The following is a 20,993-nucleotide window of genomic DNA, read 5'->3' as shown; positions in this document are numbered from 1 at the left end:
GTTTGCCTTCCATGCTCTGTTTATCTACTGCCATTTCCTTATAGGTGCTTTCTCTGTGCATGTGGAAGGTACTGTGTGCCTGTTGAAGCTTTCATTTTTACATCAATGAAGCATGGATCTGTGCAATGCCCTGTAAGATATTGGCAAGGCTGCTATTTTAGTGGGGCCTGCAGCTTTCTTCTAATGCAGAGTGGGGTTGATTTGTCCAACATCTGCGTTGCATTCTGTTTCAGACTGTTGTGGGAATCTGCTACTTGAGTTTAAGCAGAAATACATGGATTCTCTTCATGTGAGCACAGAAAGTGCTGTATTACTGAGTGTATTGTGTGGTGTACCCTTGTGTTTTCACTTCTAAAGGATGTACCTTTGGGCTGTGTCACTAAGATACTGTGACAGTCAGAAAGGTGAACCTTTCTACCACTGAATATTGAAGAAGTGGAGCTTCTTTCAAATTGCAGTGTTAGTTTGGCCAAAACCAATGGAGTGCCAGTGAGAACATTTGGTTGGATGTGAGGTGACTTGTAAACTATAAGTGAAACCGTGAACAATGGAATTATTTTAGCCTCACCAGTTGCTCTAGTTTTTACCAGCGAAGGCAGCTTTCTATGCTGATGTGGTGTCTGAGAACTCTCACCAGCACAGTCGGCGAGGGCAGAGGAGGCAATGGCACTGCTGGGCTGCACTCTGCCAGGGCTCCTGGTGCGGTGCTGAGGGTAACCAGCACTTGGGAGGTGTTGTTCCTCTGTGGGATCTCTTTAGAGCATCTGCAGTCAGATCTGCAAATAGCTGTACGGGTACCTTTAGAAGACCTTCATGCTAAAATTACCTCTGCAGTTTTAAAAGGAAGGAGAGATTTAACTCAACAGTTTGACAGCACATATTCTCAAAAATAAAAACCAAGCCCAAGGAAATAGATGTGTCTTACAGTTGCAATTGCAGAATCATTGTGAGGATATGCGTTTGACTGATGGTTTACTTTCACGTTTGGAAGGAATAACAAAAGTCAGCTGTTCTTAAATGCTGAGCATGGGCAGTTCTCCTAGTGTCAGACAAGCCCAGTTGTACTTGCAGAGATTTTCCAGCTAACAACTAAGAGAGGCATTTTGCACGCATACTGATTTTTACTTCTGCACACAATCCTGCCTATTGTTTACAGGGCAGAATCCCTGCCAAAGCAGGCTTTGGCAGGGATGGCTCACAGGATAAGGCTTTGCTGTTCTGAAATATTTTTCTAAATTTTGGAGGAAGAGTTGAAGAAATTAAAGTGGTAAAACGAGGCCATAAAGGCTTCGGAAGCGTAACTGTATTGTGGATGCCCCTTTCTGCACAGTCTTACCTAGCTAGGTTTGTAGTACAAAGCTGTTAGCAGTTGTTTTGATTCCTCGGAAGCACTAAGTTGGTATTACTGCATGTCTTGCACAGAGACTTCAATTTCACTAATTAATGCTGCACCTGCCATTTACCACCTTAATTATAAATGACAGAACTAGTCAGTGTGCTGATTAAAGATATTTTATAAAGTAAAACATACTGTACAGCAGCTGCTTTATGTGGAGTGGATGCCAAAATAACTTAATTGCCCTGCCATGTAAAGAATATTTTTAACAGAAAACAAAAATATTTAACACCTTCATGCTCAAACTTTAGAAATACGTATTACATAGGACAGGGCAATCTTTGTATGCAGTTTCTTGTGTTTTCTTTGAAGCCCTGCTGGCTAATTGATAAGTATAACAACATCAGTCTAATGTTGCATCGGTTGTAAGTATAGTTTTCCATACAGTTGATTGGAAACTACCTATATATGAGAAATTGAACCTTGACACTTTGGGGTTGCAATGAAGCACAATGAAAAGCTTTAGCAATGTTAGTATTTCCCCAGTGGCCTCATGAAGATGTTTCTCAAACTTTGTTATCATTTAGGAAGTAGATTATAATCCAAATCAACCCCTTGCTTTTGGTGATTAGACTTGACTGAGTTCAGCAAAGCTGTAAGTTGTGCTGCTTGTTGGAAAAAGTGCTTAAGTGTGCATTTAATTTTTCCTGAGTGCTTTTGTAAGAATGTTTTTCAGCTTGCCTTAGCTTTACAGTTTTTTTTTTTTCCTGAAGACTGTATGCTGTCATGAAATGTTGAAGCTTAGATTTTAAGAAGCTTTCTCCATCTTTTTCTGCATGAGGATGTCTGAAATTTTGTGGTGTCTGTATTTTGAGTAACTGTGAGTATGGAATTGTGCAGCATGCTGTGGTTATCCAGCTGTATCACGGTGGCTGGGGCTGATGCATTAATTAGCCCTAGCTTTCACTACAAGAAGCTCGATCTATGCCAGGTGAAACTCTGGAAAGGTAGAGGGCTGTATGTGGGAGCTGTAGGGACAAACTAACCCACTGTAATGGTGCCTCTTGGTGCAGGTTTTGCAGGAATGAGGGGCATTTGCTGGATGTTTTAATGCTGCTCTGTACACTGAGCCCTTTCTCAGCAACATGCTCTGAAGCTGTGTACTATGTAGTGTACTCTCAGAAGGGTCTTGCGTTTTATTCTCTGAACAGCCCTGGCATGTCATCCCCTGTTTTTTTTTTCTTGCCATTTTTTCTCTAAATTAAAGTATATTTGATGTTTTTGTTTTCCATGTCTTATAAGTGTGATCATTCCCCACCTTTTATCCCTTTTCATTACTCATTAAATTTTTATTTTGCAATTTAAAAACCAAAATCCCTCTAGGTCATCTTATTCCCTCTTCATACCAACTAGCAATTGCAATTTACCTGCGGGGTTTGTTGCCACCTGCAAATGCCATCTGTGGATCTCGTGAACGCATTCAGTCCTGCTTCTGAGTCCTGTCACAACTGATTTCAGCCTTTGCGGTGTCTCACTGATGAAGACTTGCAGGCTGTTGCTGTTTATTGCTGTAACTTCTGAGAACTTCAGTCTGGATTCATACGACACTTTTCAGTGCTGTAGTTGGAGGGTTTCCTGGCTCATCTTTTTTATTTATTTTGATTTAGGCATTTCAAGTTTTTAATATAAACAGTCTTTGGCTCTGAGGTCACATTATAGTGTTCCAGCCAAAGCCAATCTGAGTTGATTTTGGAGTGCAAGAGCCTTTAGAGTGACTTTTATCAAATGCGTTGCTGTAATTCAGGTTGTACATCTGGTGTTTTACCTTTCGGTCCTTGCAGAACTCTGTTCAGTAAAGCTGCCTGCTTTTGACTGACAAGCCTAACTTGTGTAATTTCCCATGCTGCTTGTTTTCCATGGTTCCATTTCTCTCCATAGTATCGTGATTTCCATTTCTTGCCTCCTGTTCATTTATTATGGTATTTCTCTGTGGATAAAAAATTATTTCTGTAGAGTAATTAGTGTCTGGATTCTGCTTGCCACTTCACTGATGATTGTTTTTCTCTAAATAGTGCTGCTCCAGTGCTCTGACTTCTCAAATTATCAGTTTAGCCATTGTCTCAGTGTTCAGTTCTCTACAAGCCTTGTTAGTCCTGGATAAATGTGTCCTGTTTTTAGCACTTTTACTGCAGTAATTATTTTTGTAAAGCTTTGCTATGTAGATGTCTGTGTTTATTTGTATATCTTGCTGAGAATGCTTTAGAAAAGTAACAGTAATTTAAATCAGTCCATTGATGTGCAGTCTTGATCAGGGTGCACCTTTGACTGGGTGTACAAGATAGTGATGTAGTATTTGTTAAAGTGCTTCTTTGTTTTCTTTTTCATTTAGGTATACTGAGAAATAGAACAAGCTCTAAGTAAATCTGCTTAAAAAACACTGTGCTGGAGATTTTTAGACGTGGCTTTAAACCTCAGCATGATAGAATAAAGTCTTGCCTATGCACTTTTCATGCCAGTGGTAAGAGGGAAAATGTCAGTAACCCTCAGCATGCATCTCTTATTTTATATTTCATTAATGCATTAGCAGGAGTATCAAGTTCAGTGGTATAAAGTCATGATAACACTCTGAGATATCAGAGAATTCAAGTTCTCTTTTGATGAGCCATCTATTTTTTCCCCAAGGATTTGGACACTGCTGGCAGCGAGGTAAACTGCAGGAAAAGAAATGCCCTTGGGGAATGTGCAGCTGTGCTCCAACAAGGCTCTGCAGCTCCACTGCATCTTCTGCTGTGCGGCAGCTCGGTTTGAGCATGGAGCTCTTGGCTTCTTCTTGGCCAGGATTTGAGGAAGCAAAAAAAACCTCAGTTAAAATATCTACAGTGCTGCTTCTATTCCTGCACTTTTAAAATTGTGTTCTCAGCTGTTGCTGTTAATGGTTCTCTGTCTGGTTTGTATGTGCTACCAGCCTTGATGTGTCTGTCTCTGCAAGCCCGCTCTGTCTTTGAGGCAGAACTTTGGAAGAGCCTCATCTATGTTGAGCTTTGTCAGGAGAAAGGTACAGAGAGTGGAAAAAACCAACCAACCAAATCAACTCTTTTGTAAAATAGGATGGGGTGAAGTGTAATGAACATTGATGTATCATAGGAGCTAAATGTGAGTGAAAAGAGTTCTATTTGCTCTGTTTTATTTGCTGTGTACCCCTTTTCCTGTGCAGCGTGCTGGAGCTCTGAGTGTCAGAATCCTTGGCGCTGCTGCTGGGGACATCAGAAACTTCTTTGTTAATTTCTTTTAAATTCCACTTTTTTTTAAAATCCATCTTGCTCTGTACGGTATACAGAGGGAGCAAGGACAAGAAGGCTGCATGTATGCAGATACTTCTGTATTTCAAAGCGTGAAACTGAAATGTAGGTCAATGTGGGAAGGGACTAACGTTCGGTTGTCAGAGTGCGTGCTGAAGGCTGCCTGCAATGCCAGCAGCCCGTCACTGCTGCTCTCATTCCTACCTCACTTCATGTCTTTTAATCTTCTCGTTTGCAGTAGAGGAATTCCTTCAGCATGTAGAGGTGATTGCATTTTTTTGGACAAAGTCAGGGACATCTGCTTGTATCTTGCAGAGCCTCCTGTGTTCTTTCTAGCAGTTCTTGACACCCTCTTGTTTGGTTAATGTTTTGCCATCTGTTAATGTGATGATATTGTAATGAGGAGGGAATCTGTTGAAATTCTGACAGCATGAAAACACTGCTTTTGTATTCCTTTTCCTCCTTCACCTTTACTTTGTTTACTTTGCTGATGCATTTCTATTTGTCTTAACCTTTTTATGGAGTTTTCTTGAAACTTTCACTTTGTTTTACTTCCTTTCTAGTAAGGACTGAGAAATTGTCTTTAGTCTGACTTGTATGGCTTTGTGTCAGTGTTTAGTGACTTCCCCTTTGAGATGCTAAGAGATCCTCACAAAATGGTTACTGACATTAGTGTCTTTCTTTTGCATCGGAGCCAACTTTAGTGTATATCTGTTGCTTTCATTTGTGATGTGATGGTGCAGTAAGATGCTGTTCTTTCAGAATAGCTTCAGAACAAAGACAATGCCAGTTGTGAGAAGTAAGGAACTCTGTAAAACCATTCAAATCTTCATATTGAATGTTCATCATAACTTGTGTAGATGTGAAGCACATAGAAAGGTGGAAGCAATTTTTGTAATTGATAAATAAGCATATAACTTCTAACGCTGATGGTTCTGCTGGTGTAGACAAACTGAAGAAGAGAACAAATAGGGAGCTCTGAATGATCCTGAGTGGGTGAGGTGACAATGGACAGGGGCAAGGGATTGATACCAAATGGAAGAGGAAAAACTGGCAGTTGTCATTCAGATACATATTTGTCATTCAGACAATTGCTAGTGGATAGAAATGGTGCAGCTACTGCTTCTGCAGCGTTGCGTCTGCAGGTGTTCAGTAAGGTATTTTCATTCTGGCTTTGAGAAAAACAAGTGAAGAATCACAGAGCTGTGGTGATTAACTATTTTCTCTTCCACTAATGAAGCCTGAAGAAAGTTGAATTGGTCCTAAAGGTAATGTTTTTGTCCAGGTGTTTTAAAAGAGCTAACTGTGGGGCTCTCCAGCTTGTTATAAGAATGGGAGTAGGGAACAGAGAGAAGATCATGCTGGCACAGTCCAACAGCAGGGTATGTAACAATATCAGATGCCTGAAAATCAAACCTTCTAGAAATCAAACTGAAATCAACAGTGTACTTATTCTGATCTCTCCTGCCTTTTATAGTCTGATTGCAGGCTCATTAGGAAGTGTAAGGTACATGAAAATAGCCATGGCATTAAGACAGTAGTGTGAAAGGGACCGTACTGTTCAGTGGACTCTGTAGAATGAAAAGAATCAAGTATTTGTGTCAGCCTGTCGTGGTTGCTGTACCCACAAAGGAATTCAGACATAGCCAGATTCTCTATTGGTTTATGCACCATAAATTTGGTTACAGCCTTAATACAAGGAAGAAAACAAAAAACCACTCACATTACTGAGGCTCTATGCACTAAATGTGGTAGAATACAGTTAATATTTTCAGAAAAACAAACATGGATGGTTACAAGTAAAAATTCCTTTGCATCCCAATTTCAAATTTTCTATTCTTTGTAAAATATATGTCTCTGTAGGAAACATTCTGAAGTTGTCCCCAGCTAGAATTTCTCACCTTTTTGCAATGAATGTACTATTTGTCGTGGGGAAAAAAGTGTTCTTAATCTCTTGTCCTACTCTCTGAAAAGAGATAATCAGTCTTGAATTAGAATTTCAACTGAAATGATAAGTTAAATTGAGTCACTTCAGAAAAATCTGGATTTCCTTTTGGAGCTGATCTGCTGTAGAAGAGCTCTGAAAATATGTCCTAAAGCATGCAAAAAATCTGAGTAAAAGCAATCAGTAAGAAAAAGTTGTTGTCTATTAAATATCGTCTGGAAGAATATTTAGGTGTGAAAGAGAAGAAATGTGAATGTATAAGTTACAGATCTCGTAGCAGTTGCTTTTTGTGCCGTTCTTTCAGGATCACTTATCAGCCATTAGAAATTCTGCTCACAGTTTTTGTTTGGTATTTGTGAGGTAGATCATCTCATTTGTACCTCTCTTCTGAAGGCAGTTCAGAAAACTGAAACTCTTTTATTGTGTTGGTATTGTGCTCCCGAGTCATTGGAATCCTAGCAGTGGCATCAAATGTGTAGAGTCTTAGCATTTGCTGCCATGAATTATTGTGCAGTGTAATGAACAACAGACGTAAAACAGTTTTAGACAACATGACCGAGTTGTTGTTGGCTGGAAAGACAGTTTGGTTAACAAAACGTTACTAAAAACTTGAGGTTTGAATTTTGTCCAAAAGTATAAAAGGTTAAAAATATATGTTCTGTTTTTATTTATAGATAAGCTGTCAGAGCTGTTTATCTTACTGGTGGATAAACAGAGGAGTCAGTATTTCTTTCCAAAGGATTGTGTTGAAAGGGAGCCAGTCATAACACTGCGGTCTGTCACGCTGGCAGCTCAGCCTGCACTGACGTGATTTGCTGGTGACTGTTTGAGCATCTTGGTGTTTAAATCATGCAATCACAGGATGGCCTGGGTTGAAAAGGACCACAAAGATCATCTCATTTAAAACCCCCTGCCATGTGCAGGGTTGCCAGCCACCAGCCCAGGCTGCCCAGAGCCACATCCAGCCTGGCCTTGAATGCCTCCAGGGATGGGGCGTCCACAGCCTCCTTGGGCAACCTGTTCCTGTGTGCCACCACCCTCTGTGTGAAACACTTCCTCCTGATATCTAACTAAACCATGTTCCATACTGCTGTGAATATAGCTGAACCAAATGGCAAAGTTTAGAAAAAACTTGAAGTCTCTGAAGTGATTCCTCCTTTCTGACTGTCCCAGGCTATGAGAAGCCAAATTTTTGGGTGGCTCCTTGTGTGGCAGGTACGTGGGCATGGTGTGCTTTGAGAAGTTTGGAATTCCATATTTCTATGTGACATGAAATGGTGATTTCTGCTGTTCTGGAGGCCAGCTATTGAGATTTGTAATGAACATGAGTATTTGGAGGCTGGAGTTATAAAAGTACAGTAAACATAAATGTTTTTACACACTTTTGTCCCCCAGAATTCTGCAAAAAATAGGGTAGTACTTCAGTTCACATCATGTTACAAAAGTTAATTTTTTTTTGAATAGGCAATGAAATATGTGATTCAGTAATATTTGGGATCGTGTCTTCCACTTGGGTAATTCTTTCTAATTAATTTATGACTTCTGTAGAGTTTTTGCTATTTATATTTATTTATTAATTATTTTTTTTTTTTTTAAATTATTTATTAATCTCTGCAGTGATTAATCAGAATTTTGAAAGTGGCAGCCCATAGCAGTGTTACAAAAGACAAAACTAAATGGGAAAATTGTATCAAATTAACTTATCCTACCTGCCTGAAAGTCATTTGTAGAGGCAAGTGTTCCTGATCTTCGTAAATCATCAAATGTACTTGCAATTGTCAAAATTGAATATACTCTCTAATTTTTCACGAGGCCAGTGGTCATTCTGCAGAAGGTATCATCCCTTGTAACAGTGGTGGTCAGTGATGAACTCGAACCTATTGTGCATTTAAATTGTGTGGAAAAATGGATACTGGACCTTGTCTCTGCTAAGAAGCTGCACCAGTTCATTTTTACGGTGATGTGATGGTGGTGCATAAGGGATTCTCCGAGATTCTTACCCAGCTGGGAACCAACTTGTGTTGCTCATCATTACAGTCACCCTGGTAGAAATAGCCTTTGAGCGGAGCGTGCCTGTGTGCAACGTGAGCTCTGTGTGTGAAGCAAGGAGTGGAGAAGGTTTTAGAAACTAAACTGCAGGAAGAGATAGTAAGGAGTCCCAGTGTTGGGACAGAAAGCAGCAGCACGTGAGATGAAATAGAGTGCAGAAAGGGCTCAGTGAAGATCATCTCTGCTCCCCTTTCTCCACAGGCAAAACAAACCTTCTTCCCCGCTTTTCCGTGTGACAGTGCAGACTTTTTTTTCACTGAAACACAAGCTTCCATGTGTATTTGTTTCATTCTGCCTGTCTAATTCTGCAAAAGGTGGCTCTCAGCAAGCTTCCCAGTGACCCATGGGGAGATGTGCCTTCATTGCTGAAGCAAGGTGGCTCCCATGGGGTGAGTGGAGGATGGCAGTCTGTGGGAAGTGTTTGTGAATTTGTTTTACCATCTAGTCAGAGGTGCTAAATGGGTGAAGAGATAAGCGAAGCAAAGCCTTAAGTGCTTCAGAGAAGAGCTGAAAAATCTCTGTGGTTCCTACTAAAAGTTTGCTGGCTTCTGCTTTGAGGCAGCAGGAAGACCAGCAAGGGGGTACATATCTGAGAGACTTGGTTGTGTATCATTAGGTGCAGTGGAGTCATCAGTAACTGACCTGGTGGATAAACAGAGGCTCAGGGCAGCGTGGGAAGTTGTTGTTTTCTTTGTCTCAAAGTACTGAAAAATTTCTCAGCCTTGAAAGGATGATGAGCTACTTGTGTTCCTTGAAATAATGATGGTGCTCGTAAGAAGAGTCTTTGGAGGGGTCACAGCTGGAATGGGATCAATAATGCTTTAATACTAAACGTAAGCAAAGAAATAAACTAGTAGCAGTTTACTATAGAGCACATAATTAGAGGAGGCAACAAACTAAGGAAAGGAGTTTTAAAACATTTGGTGAAAAAGGCAGAAGCGTTATTATTGGCATCATGGAAGTGAGACCTATTCTTACACAAACAGCATTAAATGAAGTGAGTAAAATCTAACGCATCTGTGGGCATACTTTTTACTAATACTTGATTGACAAGGAACAGTTCTCAGATTCAGACTTCACAGGTAATTGCAAATAGCACTTCAGAAGTATGTCTCTATAGAACACACAGTACCATAAATTGGCTGTAAATTAGGTGGTTTTACAGTTGGGATCCTTCTGATACCAGATAAATGGGTTGAAACTGAAAGAGAACAAAAATAGGAAGTGCTAAATCTGTTCATGATGTTTCTGGGATATTAAAGTCACACATGCCTGGAGCTCTGGGGTGCTGGGGAGGAAAGGCTGCAGAGCACTTCCTGGTGGTCCTCAGGCTGCCTCGTGCTCGTGTTGGTGGGCTTGCAGCAGGGAAGAAGCTCCTGCGGTTGTTGGGTGCCAGAGCAGGAGGTGAATATCTTGTTCGTTCTTCAAATATAACACAAGGTGAGCTGGCTTGTTGCTGTTTTTCAGCATCCTTCCACCATCTGGTGGGTTGGAAGACTGCAAACAAATGGCATGGTAAAACTCTTCTAACAGAACTGTCTTCTGTGGAGCAAATAGGTGGATGTAGGGGAGGAAAAAAAGCCCACAGTGTTTACTTCAGGAGGAGATGGTTGGAATATGAGTATCAAGCATGGACAGAGTTAAAGCACAGTGATTTTGTAACTGTGGTAACTTTATCTGCAATCTACTCTTTTGAGAAACTGAATCAAGGATAAGAACATTAAAGTATTCCTTATATGTGATCTAATGTTCTGATAGTAGAGGGCTTTTTTTTTTTTTTTTTTTTTTTTTTTCATCTGTGGTCTTGAATATTAAATGTAACAAAATTAAATGTTTCTTTCTCTTGTTTCCCAAAGGATTCACCCCCCTGAACACTTCAAGGAAAAGTATGCTGTGGATGAAGTCCACTATGTGAATGAGGTGAGTTGTCTGCATCTATGAATACAGAGTTAATATGTGGCAGTGATTTTGCTGCACTGCTTACTGCGTATCTCCTGACTTGTGAGGCTGTGGTGTTTTGGTGTTGTTTTTTTTTTTGTATTTTTTGTTTTCAAGTTACTGGGAAGTGTCCTTCATTCTTACGAAGCATTCACACATTTTAAAAGAAAGGGAGAAGGGGCTGCCAATTTGGGCTGAACTCCATGGTCTTAATCCAAAGACTGTCTCACAAACATGTTGTGGGCTTCATGCAAACTGTCAGTTTGTATCTTTATCTAACAGAAACATTTGCTAAGTACACTTTTTTCAGTACCTTGAAGGTTTGAAGGAGATTGCTGTTATTAAGATCGTGTGTCCTAACTCTGACTGACAGCCTCCAAAGAGCTGTGAGGAATGGCTGCCAGCTTTGCTCTTAATTTATGTTGAATTATTCTAATATTTGAATAAACAGCTGTATTTTTAATTTTAAATGCAAGTGAGGCTCTCTTAATCAGATTTCTCACTTTATTTTTGTGCAGATGTTTATATACTTAAGTACCTGGCCAGGCATCTTTTTTTTTTTCTGGTAGGCACAGAATACTGAAGGAGGAAGAATGCTAATTGAATGCAATTGAGTTATTTTCTGATTGGAATAACTTTTTTGATAGAGCAACCTTAAGATACAGTTGTTGTTGATGTATTTGAAGGGCATCAGGAGCATAAGTAACGTCTGTTCTCAAAATATTTTGTCATCTACTGGCTCTTATTGCAAGTGTTGTGTATAGGTACAATATATGAGAAGTATCAGAACAGTTTTGTATTTCCTAATCGTTTAGTCTTACACAGAGAATTTTGATGAAATAGTTAACAGTGATTGTGAAGAAGAAAAATAAAAAATGACAGCAATCTCAAACTTGCTTTTAGATATCCAGTGTCTTGGCTTCGAAGAAACCTTCTGTGCTGCTTACTTTGGTAAGTAGCAGTATTCTGAAGATTGATTATCATTACCTTCAACAAAGGGGATCACATTAAGTATTTCTTTACTCTGACATTCCCCCTATATCTTTCCTTCCTCATCCTTGTGAAATTTGAGGCTGTCCGTCCATTTTAAACTATTCTGGCTCCACCATACCTTGTGTGTTTTTTTTTGACTTGTGTCTTTCCAGCCTATAGTCTGGAAAGCTTTGCCTGTGTTCTGGTGAAATTTGACAATCTTGCCCAGAGTTGGCCTTGCTATCTTTTAGCCTTTATAGAATGACTCTGAACTCTGTGTCTTTCTGCTGTTGCTCTGGCCGTGTTGGGCTTTTCTGTGGGAATTCTGTAAAAGGGGATTCTTCATGGGATGGTTTGGTAAAAACAAATTCTGCAAGGAGGATGTGATTGAATGCCTGCCAACTGGAGGTTGCTCTGGAAGTAAGATCAGCTTGCAGGCTTTACCTCCGCTTGTTGATTCTTCCCTGTCACCTCTTTCCCAGCTTCTTTTTGTAACGAATATTTTGTAGACCTCTCTCATTGTTAACAGTATCTGCTTTGTTGTCTCCAGTCTATGTAAGAAATGATTTGCAGACATTGAGCTTTCCCTTACAGCAAATGCAGTGGCAGCTCCTGGATTTCTTGTTTTCCCATGATAGTTGCCAGATGAGTCTTAAAAAATATTCTTCCTTACACAGTCACATAGCGTGAGATCTCATCTTTTTATCTGTTTTGGTCCTAAGTATAATCTTCAGTCTTTCTTTCATTGTTAATATAAATATTAAAAAGATGAAACGATCAATAGCTTTCTTTTATAATGTTTCAGAGGAATGACTGAAAAAGGGCTTATTTGTTCATCTTGGACTCTTTATGTGCATTTCTGCACGTCAAGTTGTTAATTAGTTGTCTCTCTGTGAGTAGTCCATTGTAACAAGGAATTCTAACAAATTTTTTGGCTGGGAGAATGGAGCTGTGATGCTTTCACATTCCTCCCACTGCTACGATGAAATTTACAGAGAAGGAAAGAGCACTTCTCTGAATGTTGGCTGAAGGGAGGCTGGGTCCTCTCCTCCTGTGGTTTCATTCTAAATACAGAACTGCAATGCTGCTCCACAGGGTTTCCCATATGCATGTCAGAAATGTTCATCTGCTGTATAGCAGCCAAAATCCTCATGCTTATGCTACTTGCTTGAATGGAAAACTATGGGGGGACAGCAGCATGCTGATTTAAATAGTAAGCATTGCCAAGGCATTGCAGAATCATTTCTTTTAAAATTAAACTACTTTAGAAGAAACCTTGGTTTGTTATTATTCTCTTGCCCTTTGTTATTATATAGGTCTCTCAGCTCCTTTCAAAACTAAAGGGAACTGGAAATCCAGGCCTACATTTTCCTAAGCAGCAGATCCTAGCCTGAGTTATATGTTGGTCTCCTTTGAAATGAATATATTTCTTATATTGGTCTGCATTTAAACAAATAGGCTATCTTTTTTTTTTTTTCCCTTTTTTGTAATAGTGATTCAAGTAACCATATATGTTTTCCCAGAGATTTACTGCTGTTAGGCTTCCTGCATGATTTAACTTGTAAATACTTGTATTTGACTGACAATCACGGTCATTTTAATTTTTTTTTCCCTTCCAGCGTGGTGTTAACACTGATAGTGGGAGTATCTCCAAAGAAGCTTCATTTGAGGGAATTAGCCAGTAAGTAAAATTTTTTTAGTTTTTTTTTTTTTTTTTTTTTTAGGTTGAATTCATCTTATGTTTCACATTAAATGATATTTTTCATAGTGGCAGGATGTTGAATGGCAAATTGAACTTTTGACATGCTTCTAATGATCTGAAATATAGTTGGGTGGAGGGGGGAGAGATTGGAGAACTCTTTTGCAACTGAGATGATCCAGTGTTTTCCTTCCTTGATGATTGGCCTAAGTTACTACAACCACGCAGACTGTGACTTTTATTCCCACTTTCAGAGATGGAATACTCGATTTTCAGATTTCAGAAAATGGAATCTTTATGAGCAGCCTCTTTCTTTTAGTGATTTCCTTCAGGTAGATATTAGGAATTCTGGTATGTACATTTTTCTGGAAAGTTGTAACAAGTGCAGAATGGAAGATCACCTTTCTGCCTTGACGTGTCCTTTGAGTGTCCCTTGATATTGTATTTTTATGAAGCTTGGTTACTGGTCCATCTACCGAAAGTATTTTGAAAAGGCTGTTAATAAAAATGCATCACAGACTGCTCTGAGAAGCAGGATGGTAGCCTTAATTTTGAAGGAAATGGAACTGGTGTTTTGCTTTAATGTCCTAAAATGAAATCATTTTCCATTATATCTCAAGCATATGGTAGGAAAGAAACAAACTTCTCATTGAAAAACCTGCTAAAAGGAGTACATGTGCTGAGATGTTAAGTGGCCTTTCTTGTAGTCCTTGACTCACAGTCACCCTGCTGTATTTTTCTCCATCCACCTCTGTCCACAGCACATCAATTCTGCACAGATAATTGCAGAACACAGAATGTATTACAATTCTGAGCAGTCATTTGTGTAGTCAGATAGCATGTGTTCTCAAGTAGTGCTTTCTCTGTCGTGTGAACTGAAATCTGATCTCACAATTACTTTGTTTTCCTCTCCACAACCTAAATGGAAACTTTATGATTGTGAAGATTATTGGAGACCATGCTAGCAGACATTTAAGTATCTTTTGCTGCCCAATCAGTAAAATCTGAACTATTTCAAAACAGAATCAAGTCATTTTGAATTAGTATTTGGTGCCCTTTCTTTTCTGTTGCTTTGATCAAGTAGATACTCATTTATCTTATGCTCTCTATGTGCAAATGAACTCCAGAACAGATGTGGAGAGATGTCTTCTGTTTTATTTGAGAAATCTCCATGTGCAATAAAAACACTTGATAGCCCTAGAAGTAACTACTTAAGGAGTGATGATTAAAGGTCTGCATTCCTTTTTCCTTCTGAATTCTACTGAAACACTGGAGCTTTATTATTAACATGTTGTATTACTATCAGCATTAACACAGAAAGTCATATGTTGTTGATTGACTTGTGATATTGATACAGTGTATGTCCCACAGCACTTGAAGGGATTAATGATATTTTCTCAGTAGTTTGTGGTGAACACATTTGGTTTGCTCTGACTGGAGTGCAGCTACGCTTTTCAGGGAGCTTTCTAGCAGTTCAGCAGAGAGTTCCTTAGAGAGCGAGGATATGCTCGCCTTCTCCACCCCCGGGCATTGGATTTTTCCTTTTGCTGTTTTTGACAGATGTGCTTAATGTCTTTGTCTCTCCTACCATACCCCAGTGTCAAAGAGCACTTGCTGATTTTGTTGCTGAACGTGCTAGAGGTGCACTCCTTCTCAACTCTTTTGACATGCTTCGTGCCCTCGAACCACTTGTCTCTCCAGCCTTCTCATCTCCCCAGCTCATAATTCTGGGGGCCGTCAGCTCTGTGGTTACAATGGGCCATGGGCCCACAGCAGGCAGTGCAGGGAGGGAGTCTGGCTGGCGGGGGCAGGGAGGAGGGGTGAGCTGCTATGTGAAGTCTGATCTCCTTAGAGCTTTGTAATTGTATATAAATCAACCAGTTTTTGTTTGGTTTTGACACAGACTCTAACTTCAGCATTTATTTCTTCTCCTCTCTTGTATCGAGTTTATTCAAACTTGTGTTTTTCTAATACATTGAGTTCTTCCAGGTTGAGCTTGTACCAAACTATGTTTTTCTAAGCCGTGCTACTTTGTGTTTGGCAGTGACTGCACCTTGCCCTCTTCTTTGCTTGGCCAGACTTGGGTTCAGCCATTAAGTTATTTCATTCTTTTGCTAGTTTCCATTTTCTGGTTACCTCCTCGAGATGTATCTGCTTGCTACAGTCTCTGTTTCTCCTGCTCCCATTTGTTTTATTTCTCCTGGACTGAGTGTGTTCCACTGTAGATGCTTCCCCCCCCCCCTTATTTTCCCAGTATGGATAATAATAAAAATAAATGCATCATTTCCTGAACAAGCTCAATCTTGCTCTGTTTGGAGGCTGTTCTGCTCCTCTCAGAAGCCACCTTTTCCTTGCCCTAATCATGTTGCTACCTTGCCTTAATTTTTGAACCTTTTGAACTTCTTATGGAACATAATTATCCAAACTATTTCGTTATTTTTCCACTATACTGAATAGTCATTTGAGGCAAAATGGCTGCTGTGGGTTATTTGCATGCTTACTCAGAACATTACCCAAGTTGTTTTTGTTCTGCTGTAAATGATCAATCTGGTTTGTACGCAGATAATAGAACCCATCATAACAAATCATGGTACAGTTGTTTCCGTAGATTACATATAGCTCTCTTTTGGATGGCAAAGTGTGTCATACATTTGAGTTCTTAAAGAAAAAAAATATGTATTTTTTTTTTTTTTTTTAAAGTAAAAAGTGGGCATGTTGCTTGCTTCAGATTCAACTGAATGCAGGGCCAAGACCAGTTTGTTTTTGTGTATTGAGGTCAACCATTATAAGAGATTCTCCATATTAAAGAAAATTTTAACATGTATAAATGTTTTAGATTTGTCATCATATACATATTTTGTAAACTGACAAAAAAGTCTCATTATAGAGGAGCTGTGGATTTCTAGCCTTTTTTTAAACTAATGAAATTTCCTCACATGTTGAAGGACAACTGAGTGTGAAATCAATTTGAACATGCCATTCACTGTAATATTTCTTAGTTCTGTGTTGATTAAATGGGAGCATTAACACATGTTAGATTGCAACAATAGCAAAATGTCATTTGTTTTCTTCCTTGAGACCACATATCTCATCAAGTATTGTCAATTTGCAGATTGCAGTGAAACATAGAATTGGATTGCTCTGCATGATCCTCTTAGCATTAGGGCAGTCCATGGTTTTTAAGAGTAAGTTGATTATTGTCTAGCAGGATCTAAACTTGCTTAAAAGATAAGGTAGGGTTATTTAATTAGAAATTCCTGTGCAAGTGACATGAATTAATCAGTATTTGTGTGCTCTGTTTAGTGGTGACAAGCTCTTCTTAAGTGTACTGTTTAACCAGTGACTTTTAAAACATGGCTTGTTTAGCTGCCTTGTTCCTAATTAAAACAAATATAATTTGAGTCACTAGCTTTGGATGTCCAACAATCATAACTCTGGTCTTGGGGCCACTCACGCAGGACCCACAAGCTAAGCAGAATTGAGACAGTTCAATCCTTAATCATTGGCTTCTTTGAAAAAACTATGTAGAGTAGATCAGAATCTCTTCCAAATATGAATTGATGCTGTGTTCTGGAGCCCCAAGATCTTGTTTCATTCTTAATGAAACATCAGAGTCTGCTCTTCAGATGAGAGAGAGAACTGCAGTTCTGCTCATGATCTTCTGCCTCCTCTCCATGACCCCAGCACTGCTTTGTTTTACTCTTACAGCCTTTCATTGTGTTTAATTAGTTTTCTAAACTGACAGCGGTGAGCTGCTGCATGGTAAGTGGTCACAGCCAGTGTGTAGAACTGGAGTTTCTGGCAACACAAAGGCAGTTCAGGAGGAGCTGTTGGGGTTGGAAAAGCACAAGCTGGGGACTGTGAAAGAGGTAATAGTACATCTTTGAAAACTTTTCTGAAAGTGTTATTTGACCTATGTCAGCGCACAGTTGTTCCCCAACCCATTTTATTCATTTCTAACAGATGGACGCAGTCTGCTTATTGTGAGCTTCGTAGTTTTACCATTTGGCTTATGATGCACTTTTGGCTTTGTCCGTGCTTGTGATTAAAGAGATATGTGAATTATCAGATTGTCAGTCTTCATCTGTATCAGCACCTCCCTGCCCTTAATTTTCTTTTGGTACTTTGTGGTGACTACAGTTTATATGTTGTATTCACAGAGCTAGCGTTGGAGCATTCTGCATTGCTGCAGTTTCTCCTTACACTTGGATTCATTCATCTATTTTTTGTTCTGACATACCATGACTATTATTGAAAGTCCTTTGTCTGTTGTTGCAGTTGCAGCTTAATTCTTCTCTGTCTAGTTTTTCTGTGGTACTGCTTGCTTGTTTCCAGCCAAGTAGTAGTGGGGAGCTCAGGATTTTGTGGCTTTCTAGTATTTTTTCTAAATTGATGTGTACTGCGTCATTCAAAGGTTTTCCTCTGTATAAACTTGTGTTTAACTGGCTCTTCCATTCCGGAATTATTTCTACGTTGAACTAGCTAGATAGTAGCTGTTGGGTGGGAATGACTAAATATGAAATGTAGCTTTTTTTGGTATTACAAGACTTTCTTGTTTCCAGGTGACAAACTTTATTGTGCGGTGATGCAGTATTCTGAGACTTTTGGCTTTTGTCTTGTGTTGGTTTTCCAGTGGTTTCTAATTGATACATGTAATATTGAATACTGTACAGCCTGTCCTTGTCGAATGTTCTGATAAATTGTTGTTTTCTATCTTGGAGTAGGAACAAAGCTTTTAACCTTCACCTCGTTAGGATTTTATATGTTTATGAGCACGTGTCCTTGAAAAAGACATGTTTTTTTTTCTCTTGCTATCTAAGGATGCAGGAAGACACTGGTACAATTAGAAGTGGCTTTTAAATATTTTTTTTTAATTGAATTTATCCTTTAGTTAGTCCCCTCTGAGATATTGCAAATCACCATTAACCTGAAGTAGATTTATTTTTTTTTCCTCCCAAAATTGTGAGAAAATTAATTATTGCCTTCCAACATTCTTCTGAAGGTCTGATGGGAGCCTTGGAGCATTTTAATTCTCTTATACTCCCTAACTGAAGAACCAATGGTCTTGAGCCAGACAAAAGCATCTTTGATGCAGAATACTCCTTAGGCATTTAAATTGTAAGCAAAAAAACCCTTGAACAATGCTTGAAAATCCATTTGTGCTCCACTTAATTACTCAAGTTCTTATTCTATTGGCCACTGTAATGTTGTTGTTTAGAGAGCCTCAAAACAGTTCCAAGGAGATGTGAATTCTTAATGCAGAAAATGAATGGAAAGAAGTTTTTGAGGCTGAGGTGGAAGCTTTGCCTTGTTTGTAGATAACAGATGAGAAGTTATCTCTTTTTCAGTCTTTCTCTAAGTGATGTTTATCATATGCACACAGAAACTGGAATGTGTTAAATAAATAAATTAGAGTTCAAATCGTAAAAACATTTTGGCTGGGAGGAATCTCTGGAGATTGATCTGGTCCAACCCACACTCATAGCAGTGAATTGATAATTCAAGACTTTACATTTGTTAGAAGCAAGTTTTGTAAGCGTGTCCTGAATGTGCGCTTACTCTGCTCTCTGCGTGTTCTTAGAATGTGCCTGGTTTAATTCCATGTGTTTTAACATGAACTCCTTGCCTCCCAGTGAAGATGAACGTGTGCTTTCTCTGTTGTGATGTACTCTGATCCACACTAACTTCAAATCTTACATTTGGGAGACCTCATTCTGACCTTCCAGTATTTAAAGGGAGATTATGAATAGGAGAGAAATTAACTTTTAACATGTCGATACTGATAGGACAAGGGGGATGATTTTAAGTTAATGGAGGGAAGATTAAGATTAGGTAAATTTTCACTGAGATGGTGAGGTAGAACAGATGGCCCAGGGATGTGGTGGATGCCCCATCCCTGGAGATGTTTAAGGCCAGGTTGGATGGGGTGCTGGGCAGGCCTGAGCCGGTGCTTGATCTACTGGTTGGCAGCTTTGCACATAGCAGGGAGTTGGAACTAGATGACCCTTCAGGTCACTTCCAACCTGAGCCATTCTATGATTTGCCTTTGCACGTTTTCACAGCCTCAAGGAAGGCACTTTTTTAAAAAGAAAAAAAAACAAACAGAACAAACTTTGCCTGGCTGCTTGTTGATGTTTGTATTGTTTGCTTTTTGCAGATTTAATGTGAACAACAAAATCCTTCATCCTGAAATTGCAGAATGGTGAGTAGCAAGAAGTCTTTCTATTTTAGTAGTTGAACATGCCTATATTCTGAACTGTCGCTTCAGAGGCATTCTCTCAGTGGAATGTCCTACTTAGTTAAGGATATGTTTTAATTTTAGGCTGATTTCACATCATGGGCCGGAAATAAGGCTTGAAGGTAAAAATATGGTTAAGTAACAGCATTGAGAAGTTAAGAATTTATGTAACATTCCTTAAGCCTCAAGTCTGGATAAAAATTGTAATAGGATATGTTTGGAACTAAGTCACGTTTATGTAAATGTGAATTTGTATGAATAACATACAATTCAGGATAATTCATATTCTAGCAATGCAAATCAAAGGTAGGTGAAAACTAAGTCCAAACATATAATATTTAATAAGGTGTTATTACTTTCCTAGGATTTATTTTAACTTCATCAATTTTGGCAAATTATTATTCACGTAGCTGCACTTTTTAATTCTAGGAGGATTCTACTGCAGCCTGTCTTGAATAGTAAAAGTCTGTGTGACTTAGTGTATTAGGAGCTTGCAAAGCTTCTGCATTGATAGGAGAGGTCTAGAAATCTTCACTTGTGCTCTGAAACCCCTGATATCCTACTCTGTTGAAATGGTATAAGCCATTTAGAAGTTGTTTATAAGGTCTTATTTACCTGCAGTGATATGGCTGTTGTGTTAGCTATCTGGTTTGATGTAGGTTGTGAGCTTTCTGCTGGTCAGACACAGGGAACTTCCAGCCTTGGTCCCACGTCATGGTGGTGAGTGTTTCTCCAAGAGACCTGGCAAGCTGGGGAAGGGAGCTACATCTTTGTGTGCCCTGCTGCTTGCTTACCTTCTTGTAGTCTTGTTAGCAGAGAATGATAAGGAACAGGAAAGGGAACTTGAAGAGAGCCATATTTCCAACCTTTAATTTCTAAGTACAAGTGCACTGCAGGAAGGGAGAGAATTTTAACTGCAGAGGGCTTTGCTTTAGAGCTACAAGCTTGTTTCCAAATCAGCTTTCCTGGTAACATTCACCTTATGAAGGTGTCATGCAATGAGCTGCTGTTCTGTGTGGTGTGGCATAGATGAGGGTCTTAATCTTTTTACAGGAAGCTCAGGAATGGGCTCACTTGAGGTCTGTGCCCCAAGGTTGTACTGAGATAGACTTAGCAATGAGGCAATACAAAGGCAACACTTAAGAGTTGTTTGTTTTGGTGAATGCTTTTGTCAGTGAATGCTAGTCCAGAACTCTGGTTGTGCCTTCTCTGTGATCTTAGGTGGGAAGCAGTACTTGAAATACTTAGTATGCACCTTCTCTGTGCCTGCCTATGAAGAAAACAGCTTTAAGTGAAGCTGAAGTTCATGCTTGCAGTCAAGAGTGTCCTAAAGTATTTAATCAAGTTTGGTGGCTTTTGTTTGAGGTTAAAGTATGTTGAAGACCACTTGGATGTTAAGTATCTGGTGAAATTAATATTTGAATGACAGACTCCATATATTAAACCCTCCTAAGTTAGTGTTTCCTTGGAATCTCAGACTATTCCCCAAGAAGCTTTCTTTGGAAAGCTATAAAATT

General features: G+C 39.2%; 1 protein-coding gene across 1 annotated transcript in view; it reads left to right on the top strand.

Moving 5' to 3' along the window:
* Positions 1-20,993, top strand: part of PEPD (peptidase D) — a 116,782-nt gene that overhangs the window by 6,862 nt on the left and 88,927 nt on the right. The window contains exons 4-7 of the mRNA XM_042821838.1: positions 10,486-10,549; positions 11,471-11,518; positions 13,159-13,220; positions 19,396-19,440. Coding sequence (XP_042677772.1) covers positions 10,486-10,549; positions 11,471-11,518; positions 13,159-13,220; positions 19,396-19,440 — 219 coding nt within the window. The remainder of the gene's footprint in view (positions 1-10,485; positions 10,550-11,470; positions 11,519-13,158; positions 13,221-19,395; positions 19,441-20,993) is intronic.

Source organism: Centrocercus urophasianus, unplaced genomic scaffold (assembly GCF_019232065.1).
Source record: "Centrocercus urophasianus isolate 14NV4802_14NV808 unplaced genomic scaffold, USGS_Curo_1.0 seq_2, whole genome shotgun sequence".
Lineage (NCBI taxonomy): Eukaryota > Metazoa > Chordata > Aves > Galliformes > Phasianidae > Centrocercus > Centrocercus urophasianus.
Note: the sequence above shows the minus strand (reverse complement) of the source record. Positions and strands in the feature narration are given on the sequence as shown.